Genomic DNA, 15,862 nt, shown 5'->3' with positions numbered 1-15,862 from the left:
TCATCAGCAGCTCATGAGTTCATCAGCAGTAAGGCTGGATGGTCCAGCTCCACCCTAAACACAGTTGGAGATGCTGAGCTGAAGGGAGTGAAGTGAAACCACAGCCTCCGCCTCCACAGGTCCTTCTCACCACCAACTGAACTGTCTCTAGTTGAGGGTGAAGAAGAGGAACAGAGTAGCAGAGGCTACACAGCAAACAAGCGGTGGGATCGACTTCGGCGTGACTTTTAAACTCTACAAACCTTCTGCAGAGGAAGTAAAGACCTTTAGAAGGTCCTCGGGGACATTTGTGGATGAAGCTCAGAGATAATGAAGCAGACGTGACACAGACTGAACGTGACCAACAAACACACTCAGCTCTGACCCACCGATGACGCAGAAGGGCTTCCTGGCGAATTTCAGTCGACCTCGCCACCCTCTGTACCGACAGCAACACCCGGCAGCCCAGATCCTCACCATGTACTCCACCCCGAACACCACGATGGTCACCACCTCCTGTTACACCACAACAACACGCTGTTAAAGATCAGAGCAGCACGTATGTGCTCAGAAGAATATATCCAGCTTTATGTGAAGAATGAAACACTGCAGCTGAACAGAACCATCAATAACTTTATTTTATATTTGTTTCATCTCCGCTTCAAGCACCATCACGTGTGCGATCAGCTCCACGCTGAGCCAAACCTTAGACACTAGCTAAGCAGGGGTGTCCAACTCCAGGCCTCGAGGGCCTGCATGTTCTAGATCTCACCCTGGGTCAACACACCTGAATCACATGATGAGTTCATTACCAGGCCTCTGGAGAACTTCAGGACATGTTGAGGAGGTCATTAAATCAGCTGACATGTCTAAACCTGCAACACCGGCCCCTGAGGCCTGGAGTTGGACACCACTGAGCTAAGCCTTCTGCTCTGCTTTCTGTGATTTGCATAAAAAATATGGTACAAAATTTGAAAACATATTGTTTTGGGGTTTTTTCACTTCTTATATCTTCACAAGTTTTTAAGCTGTATTTTTTTGAAAGATGGTGCGTCTCTCTCAGACGTTTTTTTAACAGTGAAATCTGCATCAGTGTTTGAACATGACGGTCTTAAAAAAGATGGAAGTGTGACCCTTTCCCTGCCTGGATCTCTAATCTGGGACCGACACATTCAAACTATCTGCAGTTCAAATATGACAAAAACTTTATATATGTGCTGCTGAGGACTCGGGGGGCAGGGTGTCAATGTTACTAGTTGTCTTTTGCATCATACTGCAAAAGACAACTAGTAACATTTGTGATTTTTATATAAATATTTCACAATACTAAAAACAAAGTGTGTAGAATGATTTTCATCAAGAACTTGTTGGTCATAAAGAAAATGACTTTTTCATTCAGGTTTCATGCTGTGTATCAGTAAATACGACTTTGTTGTACCACAAAAACAAAAATATATTATTAGATCGTCCAAATTCTGGAGTTTAACCGTGTTAAATATGTAGACTGACTCTACCAGCCTACTTTGTTGAGTCTAATATTTCAGTTTAAAGTATTACTGTAAACTAAAAACAGAACACATATTTAACACACAGCACAGTCTGATGCTACATGAAGTTTTATTATCATAATATCATTATATATATTATAATTAGCATCACTCTGACATTTCCTGTCTGTTCCAAAGATCCTGGTTCAGTTTCATTCCGAGTGGAAATTTCAGGCTTTTGTCTTTGGAAATATCCATGTTCAAACATTGCCTCGAGTTTCAGTGTTTGAGAAAAAGGCCTGAAAGTTGGTCGATCTAAAATATTCACATGGACATATGTGGACACAAATGTAAGCACACTGGCGACGGTCGAGCGTGATGTTTGCGTGGTTACCAGGATGTAGAGCGCGTCCTCGGAGCTCTTCTCGTACTCTCTGATGGTGGAGAACACAGACAGAACCAGGCAGGAGAACACCAGCAGGAACCTGAACACAGAACAGGAAAGATCTGCATTTCAGGGAAAATAAACATTAGTGAGGTGACCTCACTCTGAGAGACGGCTGTGGGGAAGAGAGGGCGGGAATATTAAGGACCGCCCAGCTGTCCCCACCTGCTAAATCCCACTTTTCTCCTGCTCGTTACATTGGTGCGCGCACGCAGGTGTGCGGACAGTTACGTACACATAGGCGTGGTAGATAAAGGCCCATCCTCGGGGTCTCTCCAAGACGTTGTACAGGAAGTTCTGCAGGCGTCTGTAGAGGGCGTTTCGTTTGGGAGGTTTCTTCCCCCCGGAGACGCTGCTGCGCTGCCGCCGAGGCCCCTCGTCTCCACCTAGACACAGAAACATGTCAGACAGGCACACGGACGCTTACATGTGCTGCTGAGGACTGGGGGGCAGTATGGGAGTGATGTGGGAGTAAACCCTCTGTCTGTGATGGGCAGCCAATCAGAGGAAAGCAGAATCAGAAATACTTAATTATTAATCCCAGCATGTGGTCACAGTAAGAACAGTAACGAACAAGGAAAAACAATCCAGTTATTATTTACTAATTAATAATATAATTACAGAAAAGCTCTTAAAGGGGGAGGAGCTAAAACAGCCTGTTTCAGACTGAGGATGATCTGAGGTGTCCAGAGCAAGATACAGAAGGATTATTCTGAGCTGTGAATCATGCAAAGCTGCTCCGGTGCATCAGCCAATCGCATTCAAGCCTCCTCTCAGTAAACACCTGCACCATGAAGCTGATTGGTCCTAACCTTCAAGAGAAAGGTTTGCAGGTTTTCGTGACAGAGTGACCACGTGACATGTCCTGTATACGTTTAAGTGAAATCAGCTGCTTTGGTTATTAAAGGTAACACACACAGCTGCTCACCCGCTATGAGCAGAGCACCGTCCCTACTGGAGTCCGTCCCTCCGGCCTCCAAACCCACGAAGCCGACCTTCAGCTTCTTCTGGTCGGCCTGCGCTCCGGGGAACACCCCGCCGTTGCGAGATTTCTGCACCATGACGGACCGACGATGTGCACCGATTCACCGAGCTACAGCCAGCCCGCGGACCGAGCATCGAGGCCGGGCAGGGCCGGCGGGAGCATCGGGGCCGAGGAGGAGGAGAAACGGAGAGGAGGAAGCGGAGGATGCAGCACAGACGAACCGCAGATTGGCTGATCAGCAGGTTTTTGACTTCCCGCACGAGGAAGGAAACAGAATGACGTCACCGCGTCAGAAACATTGATCACTTCGATCAGCTGCAAAAAAAAAGAAAAAGAAAAAAAAAGCGTGATCGCTTATCACCGTCTCCACGGTAACGTGATGTCAACGGCGGTCACCATAGCAGCACGAGGTGTGGGCGGATAGAGATTGTGGCGACAACATCATTAACCAAAGAACCAATCAGGTTGGTGATGACGACAGACCCTGCAGCGTCAGCAGAGCCTGGTGACAGTGGGAATGAAGAACCCTTCTCTGTCCTCAGTAAACTGAAGCCATTTTCCTGCTTCAGAATCAGAATACTTTATTGATCCCTGGGGGAAATAATTTTTTATTACAGTGCTCCATTATAAACAAACATTAACAAGACAGACAATACACTAACTAAGAATAGCACAATATATACATATACATAAAAGTCACTTATTAATAAATAGCTGAAAGCGATGTCCGCCCTCTACATTGATGAAGAGGAGGTAGAAAGGGTATTTATTTATTTATTTATTAACCTTTATTGACCCTGTGCACGAGAAAATGCTAACTTCCTGGTTTGAGACCGGATGTGGGGTTGTACATTTCCGGTAGCTTTACTTTGCGGTCAATCGCTACTGTGAAGATATCCTCCAAAACCATGTCCAAAACTCGAAAACAGAAAGATGGCGTTAAGTTACAAAGAGCAGAAGGTGGGAACACTCACCGCTGCTGTGTCATAAAAAATCCAATGATCAATTTTGACGTTTAAAGCGTTTAGATCGATCAGTTGTTTACATCACTCAACACAAGCTGAACTGCATCACTGCAGCAGAAGACACATCGTCCACATTCAGAAGCACATCTCTGTATAGTGACTGGTCTCATGATTCAAACAGGCAAATGTTCAGCATTCAAACTACAGGTGAAGAACAGTCAAACCAGATGTTTCCCGTTATGTCGAGATCAGCTCGTCAAGTACACACCTACACAGCATGTTAACAAACCGTGAAAAAAGCCACACAAAAATGAATGATTGCTGGTAACGGTTTCTATACATTAGTATGTAGGAAGGGTATGTTGTGACTTACCTTCAAAATTACAGCGGTCCCTCGCTATAACGCGGTTCACCTTTCACCTCGCTGTTTCGCAGATTTTTTAGCACAAGTTTACGCTTTTTATTTTTTTACGTCACATTGTGTCCTGCGTCCTGATCGCTGCAGACGATCTCCTCCGTCTCTCCTGTACAGTACAGAATCGCTGCATCGATGCTAGCAGTGTGACTGAAGTGCAGTGCTGTATGTCCACGATGTCCACCAAACGTTTTGCACCGTCAAAAAATAAAATTGGCTGCTTGATTTCACCTCTCGCTGGTTATTTTTAGAACATAACACCTGCGATAAACGAGGGACAGCTGAGAAATATAACATCTGAATCCATTTTCTCTTTTGCTCTGAGGCGCGGGGGAAAATATCGACAAGTCGATGAACATCATTTACAGATATGTTGGGTAAATGCCTGAGACATCTATAGAAATGTAAATCGCCGCTTGATTCATTCATTTGCTTAACTTGTTTTGGACCGTAAACCAGGCGCGAATAGGACACCGGAAACACAGCTCACCACAGGAGTTTCCGCACCGGAAGTAACATATGCTAACGTGCACATAGTCAATTTAACCAGGAAGATCCCATTGAGATTAAAAACCTCTTTTTCGAGGAAGACCTGGCCAAGATAGGCAGCAGCAAGTGTCTCACAGTTACAGAAATTACTCAATTAAAGACAGGCAGCAAAAACACACCTGCAAAAATTAATGAAAAAATAAATAAATAAAATAAAATTCAATAAAATTCTAATAAAAATTTAAAATTCTGTTTAAATGAAAATTACTCTAATTGAAACAGTTGCATGTTATGGACTTGCCCTCAAGGATTCTTAGTTTAGATTTAAAAGCACTTAATGAAATGAATTCAGTCATTTTCCTGTCGTTCTGCAGTTTGTTCCAAGCCGAGGGTGCTAAATGGACAAAAGGTCTTTTACCAAATTCAGTTCGGGCAAATGGAACAGAAAGCAACAAGTAACCATGCGGACGAAGAGAATACCGACCAGCACGTTTCATTGCAAGCAGAGAACATATATAAGAAGGCAGCAACCCTTTTATATTCTCATATATATATATATATATATATATATATATATATATATATATATATATATATATATATATATATATATAGTTCCTCTGACTTTCCAGAGCAGGCCGTCCTACCTGAGAGTATAACTCACAGTGATGAGTCTGAGATTCAGGGTTAGTGATAAACCTCAGAGAAGCGCGATACACAGTATCAACCGTTTGAAGACACTGAGCAGAAGCATTCATATATAGAATATCTCCATAATCCACCACAGGCAAAAATGTTGCAGCAACAAGCCGCTTCTTTGTATTAAAAGAGAAACACAACTCATTTTGAAAATGCAATCTCAGTTTTAACTTCAGATTCTCCACATGTGGTTTGAAGTTGAGCGAGTCATGATTTAAGATTCCCAGATATTTATACGTGTGAACCAACATTGTTTTATTACCCTCAAGAGTTTTTACTGATGGGATTGTTTGGGCCCATTTCCTTGATTTAGAAAACAACATGAGCTTTGTTTTGTCTGCGCTGAGAACACGTTTAAGCTGAAGTAATGAGTGCTGGACAGAAAACAAGGCTTTCTGCAAGGAGTCAATGGCTTGGACAAGAGTTGAACCACAGCTGTAAATAACTGTGTCATCAGCATGGAAGTGCAAGTTTGCATCTGGCACATTTAGCCCAAGATTGTTTATGTAAATGATAAATAGAAGGGGACCTAATACAGAGCCTTGTGGCACTCCGTTGTAACAAAGTTAGAACATAGACCGTCAGATTTAATGCAATGAAGAAAGCTTTGAGTTCCTCAGAGTCCACATCCCGGCCGACCTTACCTGGTCCGCAAACATTTCCCACCAGGAAGTAAAAGCGCAACAAAGGCTGTACTTCCTCAGGAAACTGCGTCAGGCCCAATTACCTCAGAGACTGCTAATTAACTTCTACCGCTCCACCATTGAGAGCCGTCTGACCTATCGCTGCACACTCTGGTTCAACTGCTGTACTGTGGAGGAGCAGAGGAAACTGCAGCAGGTGGTGAGGGCAGCAGAGCAGGCAATTGGCACCTCACTAACCCCCCTCAGAGACATTTATACTGGCAGACTTTAGCGGAGAGCCCCATCATCGTCCCCTCCCACCCCATCGCCAGATCGACCTGTCTCAGGTAAACCAGGGCCATCACAGGTGACCCCTACACCCCGCCCTGCCAACCCACCTCACCACTCTGAGCCATGGTCAGAGTGACCCTCATCACTCAGGACACTCACACAAAGACTGTATTCAGACAAAGTCCTTTTGGACTAGCTCTTTGCAAACTGTTCTCTGTTGTGTGCCTTTCTCTGATTTTTGTATTTATTCCTGCTGTCTACTATTTATATTTTATTGTGGCACAGCTGGTGTGGAGCACCCACACTTTCACTGTACATGCCCAATGACAATAAAGGGCTATTCTATTCTATTCTATTCTATTCTATTAAATAGACATGGGTATATAAACCTCTGTTTTACTTTGACTCCACACCTGAACAGAAAATGAGGTCAAAGTTCAGTGTCGGATTAAATGTGGGGGAACTATCAGTTTGATATAATCATTTATATTGAGAGCTCCAGCAGATTTTCAGTGGTAGGTCAGCAGTGTGGTTGAATGTGTCGTATGGCGTAACAAACCGATGACACGGTGCTGGATGAGTGGAGACGAGCGAGCCTGAGAGCACTGAAGCTTTGAGTAACACAAAGTTAGCGTACGTCTGTTTATTCTGTTCTGCAGGAAGTTTCACAAATACTTCACATCATACAGTATCAGTATCTGACGATATCACATGCAATCTATAAAGTCACTAAGAGCAATGCTTTAACCCTGACCTCTGTTCCTGCTCTCCTGTCATGTTCCTCTGAGTGAACTTTGGAAATACAGCGAGTCTGCTCGCTGAAGGTCCAGGCGCTGCATTTTCAAACAGTTTTTGTGTTTGCTGAAATGCTGCATTTGAAACTGCCTGACACAAAGTCATTACCGTCTCTATGCTCGTGTAGCAGGTTGAAAAAGCTACATGTTTATTTTTGTAAGAAAACCAATTACCCCCTTATTTTTTGTTTATTATTGTGACTTATTTTGACATTGTTATGTGTGCCAGACCATGGTTATATTTCATTATGCCAGTAGATGGTGCTCTCGCACTGCTGTGGAACTACCAGAGAAATTCTAGCTATAGGCTCTGTGCACGCGCAGCTCAGAAATAAATGAGCTCCGGCCTGAGCAAGACGCTAACTTCGGTGTCCTCGCTATTAATCCACAGTTTGCTCATATTTGGCTACGCAGTGCTCGTGTGCCGCTTGCTGCCGGTCCAGATTCCCCTAGGTCTGGTAACACTCGCTGCTCTGCTAGATGCTGAAGTGCTACAACCACAGCTTGTAGGCATCTGCAACATGAACGCTGTCCTGGATCGTTCTGTCTTTAAGCCCTGAGATATAAATGATGCACCAATAGGACTGTCTTTACCCATTATTGTTTCTCCATTGATGATGATGATGATGATGGTGGTGGTGAATCACCTACTTTTAAAAAACTAAATAAACAAGCGAGGGGATCAGGACAATCACAGAGGCCTGCGTGATAAACTGAGGGATTTCCACACAGATTTAATAACAACATGGACATGCAGGAAGACCGTGTGTCTGATGGCTTCATAAAAAAAGTCCCTAAATTACCGTCACACTCGTGGTGCTCACCATGGTGTCCTGTTAGATTTCATGCCTGTGGAGAAGAGCTCATATAAAATCATGCATGCCTGCAGGGCACTCGTTCCTCCTTCAGCTCCTTGATTCATCTGCAGTCTGAGACACACTAGCCTCCGCCACCACACCGCCAACAGCCGCAGCGACAGAATGATGTCAAATAACTTTAGTCCACATCTTCAAAGAGCCTGATTTGGTTTGTCACACTGCTAAAGACAAGATGTAAAGTCCATCAGGTGAGAGAGCAAAAGGAAATTCTTATAAACAGCAGGATCATGTCAACACAAGGAAAAGCTCAGCGCTAATCATCAGACACATTGAACACCAACCAACTCAAAACTCATCTGTTCAAATCTGCATATTCACTGTGAATCCACTGTTTTATCTTGTGCTTTGTTTTATTGTTCTTATCTTGCCATTGTCTTCTTATTGTAAAGTGTCCTTGGGTGACTTGAAAGGCGCTCATAAATAAAATTGATTATTATTATTACCCTGAATTATTTAAACCTGAACTTTACATTTAACCAAAATTATGACAAACATTTGTTTTATGTGTAAGATAAATACATGCATATCAAAATAAGCCAGCAACCTCAGGTTTACAGGCAGAATCACTGAGCCTGTGAGGACACTGCAGGAACCCTGATGGTTCAGCCTTTTAGAAACAGCTCACCTGTTCTGACTGTTGGACAGCCTCTGAGTTCAGTCTGCCCCTTGCTGGTCAAACAGGGCGCAGACTTTCTTATATATTCTACTCTACACATTTAAACAGCTCCACGTTTCCTCTGTGCCTTTGGATCCAGGTGTCACACAGTCGTGTTCTCAGAGAGTTCCTGCCGCTGATCAAATACAGTACTGCAGCATTATTACAAAAATCACTGAGAAATTGTTTGTTCTCACTAAAGACAGGCTCTACCTGCACTCGGCCACGCCCCCGTTTGTACATAAAAAGGAAACAGGTGGAGCTGGAGGTGACAGAGGAAACGAGACAAAAGATGTTTTATGATTTTGTGCATTCTCAGTTTTTCTTCTTCAAACTGGAAAAACGTCTGCATGTTTAACAGGCTGCTCGATGTGCAGCTCATGTCACGCTGCAGAGGACCCAAGATGGTGGTGGAAGGGGGTGGAGTCTGTCCAGTTAAACATAAGATGAACCTTTATTAGTCCCACACGTGGGAAATTTTTGGTCACAGCAGTCAGGGTGTCCTGCGTGCGCTGGGAGATGCTGGACGCCATTTAGAGACGACATGAGAGACGAAGCTCGTTAAAAATCAGTTTTTATTTCCCTTTAAATCAAACAAGCAGCAACTTTCTCATTTACAATAAAAAGAAAAGAGTGGTGGCAGTGCTCGTTTCCATGGCAACCAAGAAGATGACCAGGTGACAAGCTGGTCCAGAGGAGTGACATGATTGGCTGAGGTCTGGAACGTGGTTGCAAAGCAACACAGAGGAGAGACGTGATGATTTGTTGACAGTGTGAGAAAAATAAATCAGATTAGAAGCCTGACAGGTCAGGGGTCAGAGGTCAGTAGGGCAGCTTCTTGATGAATCTGGTGAACATGGTGAAGGCAGCAGCTGGTTTGTCTGTTGGAACCATGTGACCTGAACCCTGCGGGAAGACAGCGGCACAGGTCAGAACAGTCGCCAGAAATCAGGCTTGAGGTGTTCACACGGAAACGCCCCGAGGCGGAGGAAACGCCCCGAGGCGGAGGAAACGCCCCGAGGCGGAGGAAACGCCCCGAGGCGGAGGAAACGCCCCGAGGCGGAGGAAACGCCCCGAGGCGGAGGAAACGCCCCGAGGCGGAGGAAACGCTGGCCGTTTCTGCCATCTGGTGGCTTTTCTGTGAAGTGCAGTAAGTGTCAGACTACATTCACCATGTGCCATTTTCTTCATTTACAAAGACAATTTGATTTGACGACGTTTAAAAACAAACTGAAATATTAAAGCAGATTTACACCAAACGAGACATTTTTGTTTGTTTCTTCTTCATAAATAAAGATACTGTAGAAACCTTAAGTGGTCCGATGATGAAAGAAAACAGCTGACTTGAAACAGAACCCCGCCCCAAAACATGACATCACACAGTCAGTGAGGATGATGATGGTGGCGTTTACCTTCACGGTGAGGAAGACAATGTTATCAAACTCTTTGACGAAGCCGCCGACTTGCTGACCGTCCACATCTTCGTAGATCCACGGACGCCTCTGGACTTGCACCTGAGACACAGGTAAGCACACCTGAGAGTCAGCTTATAGATCAGGTTACTTTGCGGAGGAAAACTCAATAAGATCTGAACTCCACCTGCTGCTGCAGAGACTCCACAAACCACTCGTCGCCCATGAAGTTGCACGCCATGTCCACGTCGCCATTATACACGAGGATGCGATACTTCTGCACAGAGAACACAACCGTCAACACCTTCCAGTCCATATTAGACAGGTGAAACAGGTGAGTCCTGTTAAAGGCTGGAAACATTTACACTGGGGGAAAATTTAAATTAAAAATTAATTAATTAATTAATTAAAAAAAATGGGCGGAGCTTCACTGACTAGAGCGCCGAGCAGCTTCAGGTACTGTTTCCTGACATCCATGTAGAGCCGACCGTAGTTCCGGTTCACCTCAGAGCTGCGAGCGCAGAGCGGAGAGTCAGTGAGTCAGCACAGGTGAGGTGGACAGGTGAAACAGAGGTCAAGTGTGTGCCTGTGTTACCTGCAGATGACCCAGTCCAGAGCTTTGGGGCTGATGTGGAGGGCTTTTCTGACCAGCGGGTTGTTCAGGTACAGGTTGGAAGGGGTGGAGTTGGTGCAGGGGGGGTCCAGGCGGACAGACGGGAGCAGCGCCGCCAGACTTTTGACTTTCTAAAGTGAGAGAACCACCTGTTCAGGTGAGCGCTTTATAGATACTGTTTGGATCATCGGGTGACCTGAACTCACCTGCATCCACAGCCGGTTCCACTGATGGTGAATGAACGAGTTTCCCAGATCTCGGATCACCAGCTGGCCTCGCTCGACACTGACAACAAACAGGAACACACCTGTTTGAGCGCCATACGTGCTGCAGGTGAGCTCACGGACAAAAAAAAGATCACAGGCCGAACGTTAAAAGGCCACAGCTCACCTGAGTCTCTGCGGGACTCCACCTGGGCAGGAAGCGTACAGGTTGTATATGTTCAAACCTGAACTGTAGACGATGGTCTGAACCTCCCCCACCTGCAGAGGAAACGGGCAACACCTGAGACATAAAACCAGAGAGCCTACAGGTAGACGTCGGGTGCACCGCAGGTGAACCGGGTCGTACTCACGCTGTCCATGCAGTTCTGGTTCGGGTTGTCATAGAAGTTGCATTTCCCGTTGCTGCAGCAGTAGGTCTGAAGCTCCGCCCACAGGTGGCTGCCAAGCAGGCCGTGGTAGTAGGCGAAGTACACCAGAGAGTTGTCGTTCATCTCGTAGCTCGACATTCCATTCCCCACGGCGATGCCCTGCACCACAGGTGAGTCGGGTGAGGCAGGCATGAGGAGGCTGCTGATGTTTCCACAGCCTGAATATGACACGCCTGTTTTTACCACAGGTACACCTGTCTGCAGCTCAGGTGGGACACCCATTGATCACATGGTCTAAAAGCAGCATGTCACAGGTACACCTGTCTGCAGTGTTTTCTAATGATGTCACCACAGGAAGCACGTTCAAAGTGAACAGTGTCACCACAAACTCAGGTAAGAACAGATCTTTTTAATGCTTTGAGTGAGTTTTTCTGTGATCTGTAAAGAAGACTGCTACTAATAACAATAATAACACTGAATGGAAAGGTGGAGGCTTTATCCAGGTTTGGAGCAGCAGCCTGAGCAGAGAAGCCCAGACCTCCCACACCTTGGCCACCTCCTCCAACCCACCTGAGCAACATTGAGGCGTTCAAAGACCAGCCGAGAGAGTGATCTCTCCATCGTGTCCTGGGTCCGCATCACCTCGCCTGCCTCGTTTTCATGTGGAGGTAGCAGCTCTACTCCGAGTTGCTCTCCAGTGACATGTCTCTAACCCACACTGCACAGAAGCTCATTTCAAACCTCAGAGCTCGCGCGCACGCGCGCACACGCACGCGCGCACACGCACATACATACATTTTTTTTTTTTCCCCCCCCATTTCCCGCCCCCCCCCAGTGGAAGCAGTAACGCTGTGCAGTCTTTGGAAAGCCATTTTCACAGGTGCATCAGGTATGATACAAACCACTGCAGTGCAGTACCTGTAACACCTACAGCATGTTCTAATCGCTCTAATAGGATATTATGGTCGACAGTATCGAACGCTGCACTGAGGTCTAGCAGGACAAGCACAGAGATGAGTCCACTGTCAGAGGCCATAAGAAGATCATTTGTAACCTTCACTAAAGCTGTTTCTGTGCTGTGATGAGCTCTGAAACCTGACTGAAACTCTTCAAATAAGCCTCTGCAGATGATCTGTTAGCTGTTTGACAACTACTCTTTCAAGGATGTTTGATACAAAGGAAGGTTGGAGATTGGCCTATAATTAGCTAAGACTGCTGGGTCTAGAGATGCTTTTTGAGTAAAGGTTTAACTACAGCCAGCTTGAAGGCCTGTGGTACATAGCCGATCATTAGAGATAGGTTGATCATATTTAAGATCGAAGCATTAATTAATGGCAGGACTTCTTTGAGCAGTTTTGTAGGAATGGGGTCTAAAAGACACGTTGATGGTTTGGAGGAAGCAGTTACTGAAGTTATTAACTTCAGAACTGTTACCTGCTGTGTGTCAGGTGCGTCATTACCTGCAGGTTGAGGCTGGCGTCCTCCATCACTCTCTCAGCGAGCGTGGGGATGTAGATTCCTCCGTAGCTCTCTCCGGTCAGGAAGAGCTCATTCTTGCTGTACTCTGGAAACAGGCGGAAGAACTCCTTCAGGGCCAGGTAGTTGTTCATCGACACCTGCAAAGAAAAAGAAAAAGCTGAACACCTGACCTCCGGGCAGCCAACCGGCAGCTGAGTCACTGAGGGTCACTGACCTCTGTGTCATTGGTGGCGTATTTCTGATCGTCCGAATAAGAGAAGCCGACTCCTACTGGGGACTCCAGGTACAACATGTTGGTAATCTGCACACAGATAGTCGACCAATCAGCTTTGACCTCAGCCGTGCGACCTCAACAAAAGTCACATGACAGCATACCTTGTTCCAGGCATACGGGTTGTACTCCAGCGTCGCACCGTCGCTCTGGATCTGAAATGACAAAAGGTCAGAGGTCAGGTGTGGAGTCACAGTATACCTGTAGGGGTCAGGTGGGCAGAGTTCACCTACCAGGAAGGGTCCATGTTCGGTCAGCAGTCCGTCCAGCGAGCTGCAGCCGGGGCCACCATTCAGCCACAGCACCAGCGGGTCCGAGGACGGTTTGTTCTGCGACTCAACGAACCTGAGAACAGAAGAAGTGGTCAGCTGACGGTCAGGTGAGGCGTGTCTTCAGGCGTGTCTCAGGTACTGACCAGTAGTGCAGGTGTTTGCCGTCAGCCACACTCAGGTATCCAGAGTACTGCTTGAAGCTCGGCTGTTTCTGCAGACCTGGCAGGTACGTGATCTCGTCGGCCGCTGGGGCCGCTTCCACGCCGAGCCATGCGGACAGGAAGTAACATGACAACAGCAGCAGCTGCATCTGATAGCAGATAGGAAGTAAAAACATCCAATAAAAATGCTCCTCCTGAGATTTCACCTTTATAATACTGAGGTAACGTCCAGCAGCTGACGTCCACGTGTTCCTTTCACTTTTGTCACACGATCACATGACACACAGCACAAATGATGTCATCTCTCCTGCAGGACGTTACTGATTAGCTCTACTGTCAGTTTTACTGACTTTGAGCAGGTTATCATGGACAGATCACCAGAAACAAAACTGATCAAATGTGATTTCACAGAGCTGTCGGAGCCCTGCCAGAAAATAAAATAAATAACCCTAAAAAATCCAAACAAAACAAAAAGAAAGTAAAACTAAATAAAAAAAAAGCAGGAGGCTGTCCTCAGCATCAGCCTTTCAGAAAGGAAACAAACTAGAAATTAAACCTCAGTGATGATGTTAAAGTTTTAAAAGGGTTTTTCATCACTCAGTTTTATTACATCCAACCCTGATTTTAAGAAAGCGAACTTAAAACGCAAAGTTCAAAGTTCACCCGTTCTCTGAGGTAAACCTGTAAAACACAGCACAGCAGGATCTCACACGCACACGTTAAATTAGGCAGAAATTTAAATGAAGACTGGTGGGTTCCTCTGACGGCCACGAAACACGTGATTTCAGCAGGAAGTGAGGTTTGTGTTCGCGGACTGATCACGAGACTTTCTGATTGGGGATCGATCAGAAGTCACGTGATTACTTTCCCGCTGAATGAACGAAAAGTTACAATTTGGTTGAAAAGTTGATTCTGTTCATCTGGACGTTTTACTTTCGGACGTGACTGAGCATGCGCCAAGAAAATTTACATTTGCAGTTTTTTGAACGGAGTTTGGCAGAAACACGCAGTTCGTGTCAGAATAACTGTTCAGCGACCGGAAACGGGTTTCAGTTTCAACACGAAACGTTTTCGACTCACAATCAGCTCGATTATCGATCAGAAAGCGATCAGTTTCTCAGAGTACTCGTTAACTGTCATGAAACAGAAGGCAGTGTGTGTGCGCGCCCTGATACTCTCTCTCTCACACACACACACACACATTTTAAACCCGGAAACGGGGACTATCACGCGCAGCATCAACTTTAACGTCTTAAATCAGACAGAATCCAAACGGACCTCTGAATGGAGACCTTCCTCTTTCACTCACCTCTTCTCTACGCGTCCACCTGCTTCACCTGGGCTCCTGCTCTGCAAATAAATTGGACACACCACGGTGAAGGAAAACAGCAGGTCATATGACAGCGGCAGGTCACATGACCCCTCCCTCCCCTCGGTTTTTTTTTTCAAACTTTATTTGTAGGGTTTTTTAGGATAACCTTTTTTTAAATTAACGATTAAGAACAATACGAATACAGACTCTCGAAGAGGATAAAACAGTAGAAGAACATTCAAAACAACAGAAAGAGCACCAGAGGGGTGTTAAAAGTGCAGAATAACAACAAAAACCTTCCAAGAGTCCGTAAATCCCTGTTACAGTGTTCTAAGTCGGAAGGCGGCCTGGCCCTACCAAACTTTATGTATTATTATTGGGCTGCCAATATTGTGACAATATCCACCTAGATGCAGGCTTTTAGGGAGGGCAGAGGGCCGCCTTGGTCCACTATGGAGCTAGACGGTCATCTCACTATGTCCCCTGTTGCAATAATGTGTTCAAGTCTACCAGTCAGTCACAATGTTAATTTTAAAGATCCTGTGGTTAAGAACTCTCTCAATGTCTGGTTTCAGTGTCTGCTCCCCTGTTGCATCAAATCTTTTTTACCAGCTCTGAGCGATGCAGGGTTCAAGGTTTGGTACAGCAGAGGAATTATCTGCTTCTCTGATCTGTTTGTTAAAGGGTCATTTTTATCCTTTGAAACATTATCTAAAGATTTTGGAATCCCAAAGACTCACTTCTTTAGATACTTACAAGCCCGTAGCTTTGCAATTAAACACTTCACTTCATATCCAAGTCTACCTAATGACTGTCCATTTGAGGATTGTCTGCAATTTCGACTTATTGCTAGAGGCCACATCTCTCAAATATATAGCACACTGCAGCATATAAAGGCAGACTCTGTGTCCACAGCCAGGAACGCCTGGGAGCTGGACTTAAACCTCCAGATCCCAGACGACCTATTGGACCTTAGTGTTAGCAGGATCCATGAATCCTCAATCTGTATACGGCATTGTATAATACAGTTTAAAATTCTTCACCG

At 45.5% G+C, this 15,862-nt stretch overlaps 2 protein-coding genes across 5 annotated transcripts in view; both read right to left on the bottom strand.

Moving 5' to 3' along the window:
• kcnq2b (potassium voltage-gated channel, KQT-like subfamily, member 2b) overlaps positions 1–3,327 on the bottom strand; it is a 30,761-nt gene extending 27,434 nt beyond the window's left edge. For all 3 annotated transcript variants that reach the window (XM_085457887.1, XM_085457886.1, XM_085457888.1), the window contains exons 1-4: positions 2,840–3,327; positions 2,147–2,297; positions 1,861–1,951; positions 369–495 (exon numbers count right to left, since the gene is read on the bottom strand). In XM_085457887.1, the coding sequence (XP_085314013.1) occupies positions 369–495; positions 1,861–1,951; positions 2,147–2,297; positions 2,840–2,972 (502 nt within the window). In that variant the 5' untranslated portion in view covers positions 2,973–3,327. The remainder of the gene's footprint in view (positions 1–368; positions 496–1,860; positions 1,952–2,146; positions 2,298–2,839) is intronic.
• Positions 3,328–9,262: 5,935 nt separating this feature from the next.
• ctsa (cathepsin A) overlaps positions 9,263–15,862 on the bottom strand; it is a 59,233-nt gene continuing 52,633 nt past the window's right edge. The window contains exons 1-14 of one of the 2 annotated variants that reach the window (XM_085457885.1): positions 14,815–14,923; positions 13,488–13,654; positions 13,306–13,417; positions 13,177–13,227; positions 13,016–13,102; positions 12,783–12,938; positions 11,305–11,481; positions 11,121–11,212; positions 10,937–11,015; positions 10,713–10,861; positions 10,553–10,628; positions 10,305–10,394; positions 10,118–10,219; positions 9,263–9,611 (exon numbers count right to left, since the gene is read on the bottom strand). In XM_085457885.1, coding sequence (XP_085314011.1) covers positions 9,528–9,611; positions 10,118–10,219; positions 10,305–10,394; positions 10,553–10,628; positions 10,713–10,861; positions 10,937–11,015; positions 11,121–11,212; positions 11,305–11,481; positions 12,783–12,938; positions 13,016–13,102; positions 13,177–13,227; positions 13,306–13,417; positions 13,488–13,654 — 1,422 coding nt within the window. In that variant the 5' untranslated portion in view covers positions 14,815–14,923 and the 3' untranslated portion in view covers positions 9,263–9,527. Of the gene's footprint in view, positions 9,612–10,117; positions 10,220–10,304; positions 10,395–10,552; positions 10,629–10,712; positions 10,862–10,936; positions 11,016–11,120; positions 11,213–11,304; positions 11,482–12,782; positions 12,939–13,015; positions 13,103–13,176; positions 13,228–13,305; positions 13,418–13,487; positions 13,655–14,814; positions 14,924–15,862 lie in introns of those variants that run through there. The other variant, XM_085457884.1, reaches the window with a different exon arrangement.

The sequence above is a fragment of the Copadichromis virginalis genome, linkage group LG5 (assembly GCF_057382275.1).
Source record: "Copadichromis virginalis isolate Kocher_CV1m ecotype Utaka linkage group LG5, C_Virginalis_male_GT1.1, whole genome shotgun sequence".
Lineage (NCBI taxonomy): Eukaryota > Metazoa > Chordata > Actinopteri > Cichliformes > Cichlidae > Copadichromis > Copadichromis virginalis.
This window is presented reverse-complemented; position numbering and strand designations above follow the sequence as displayed.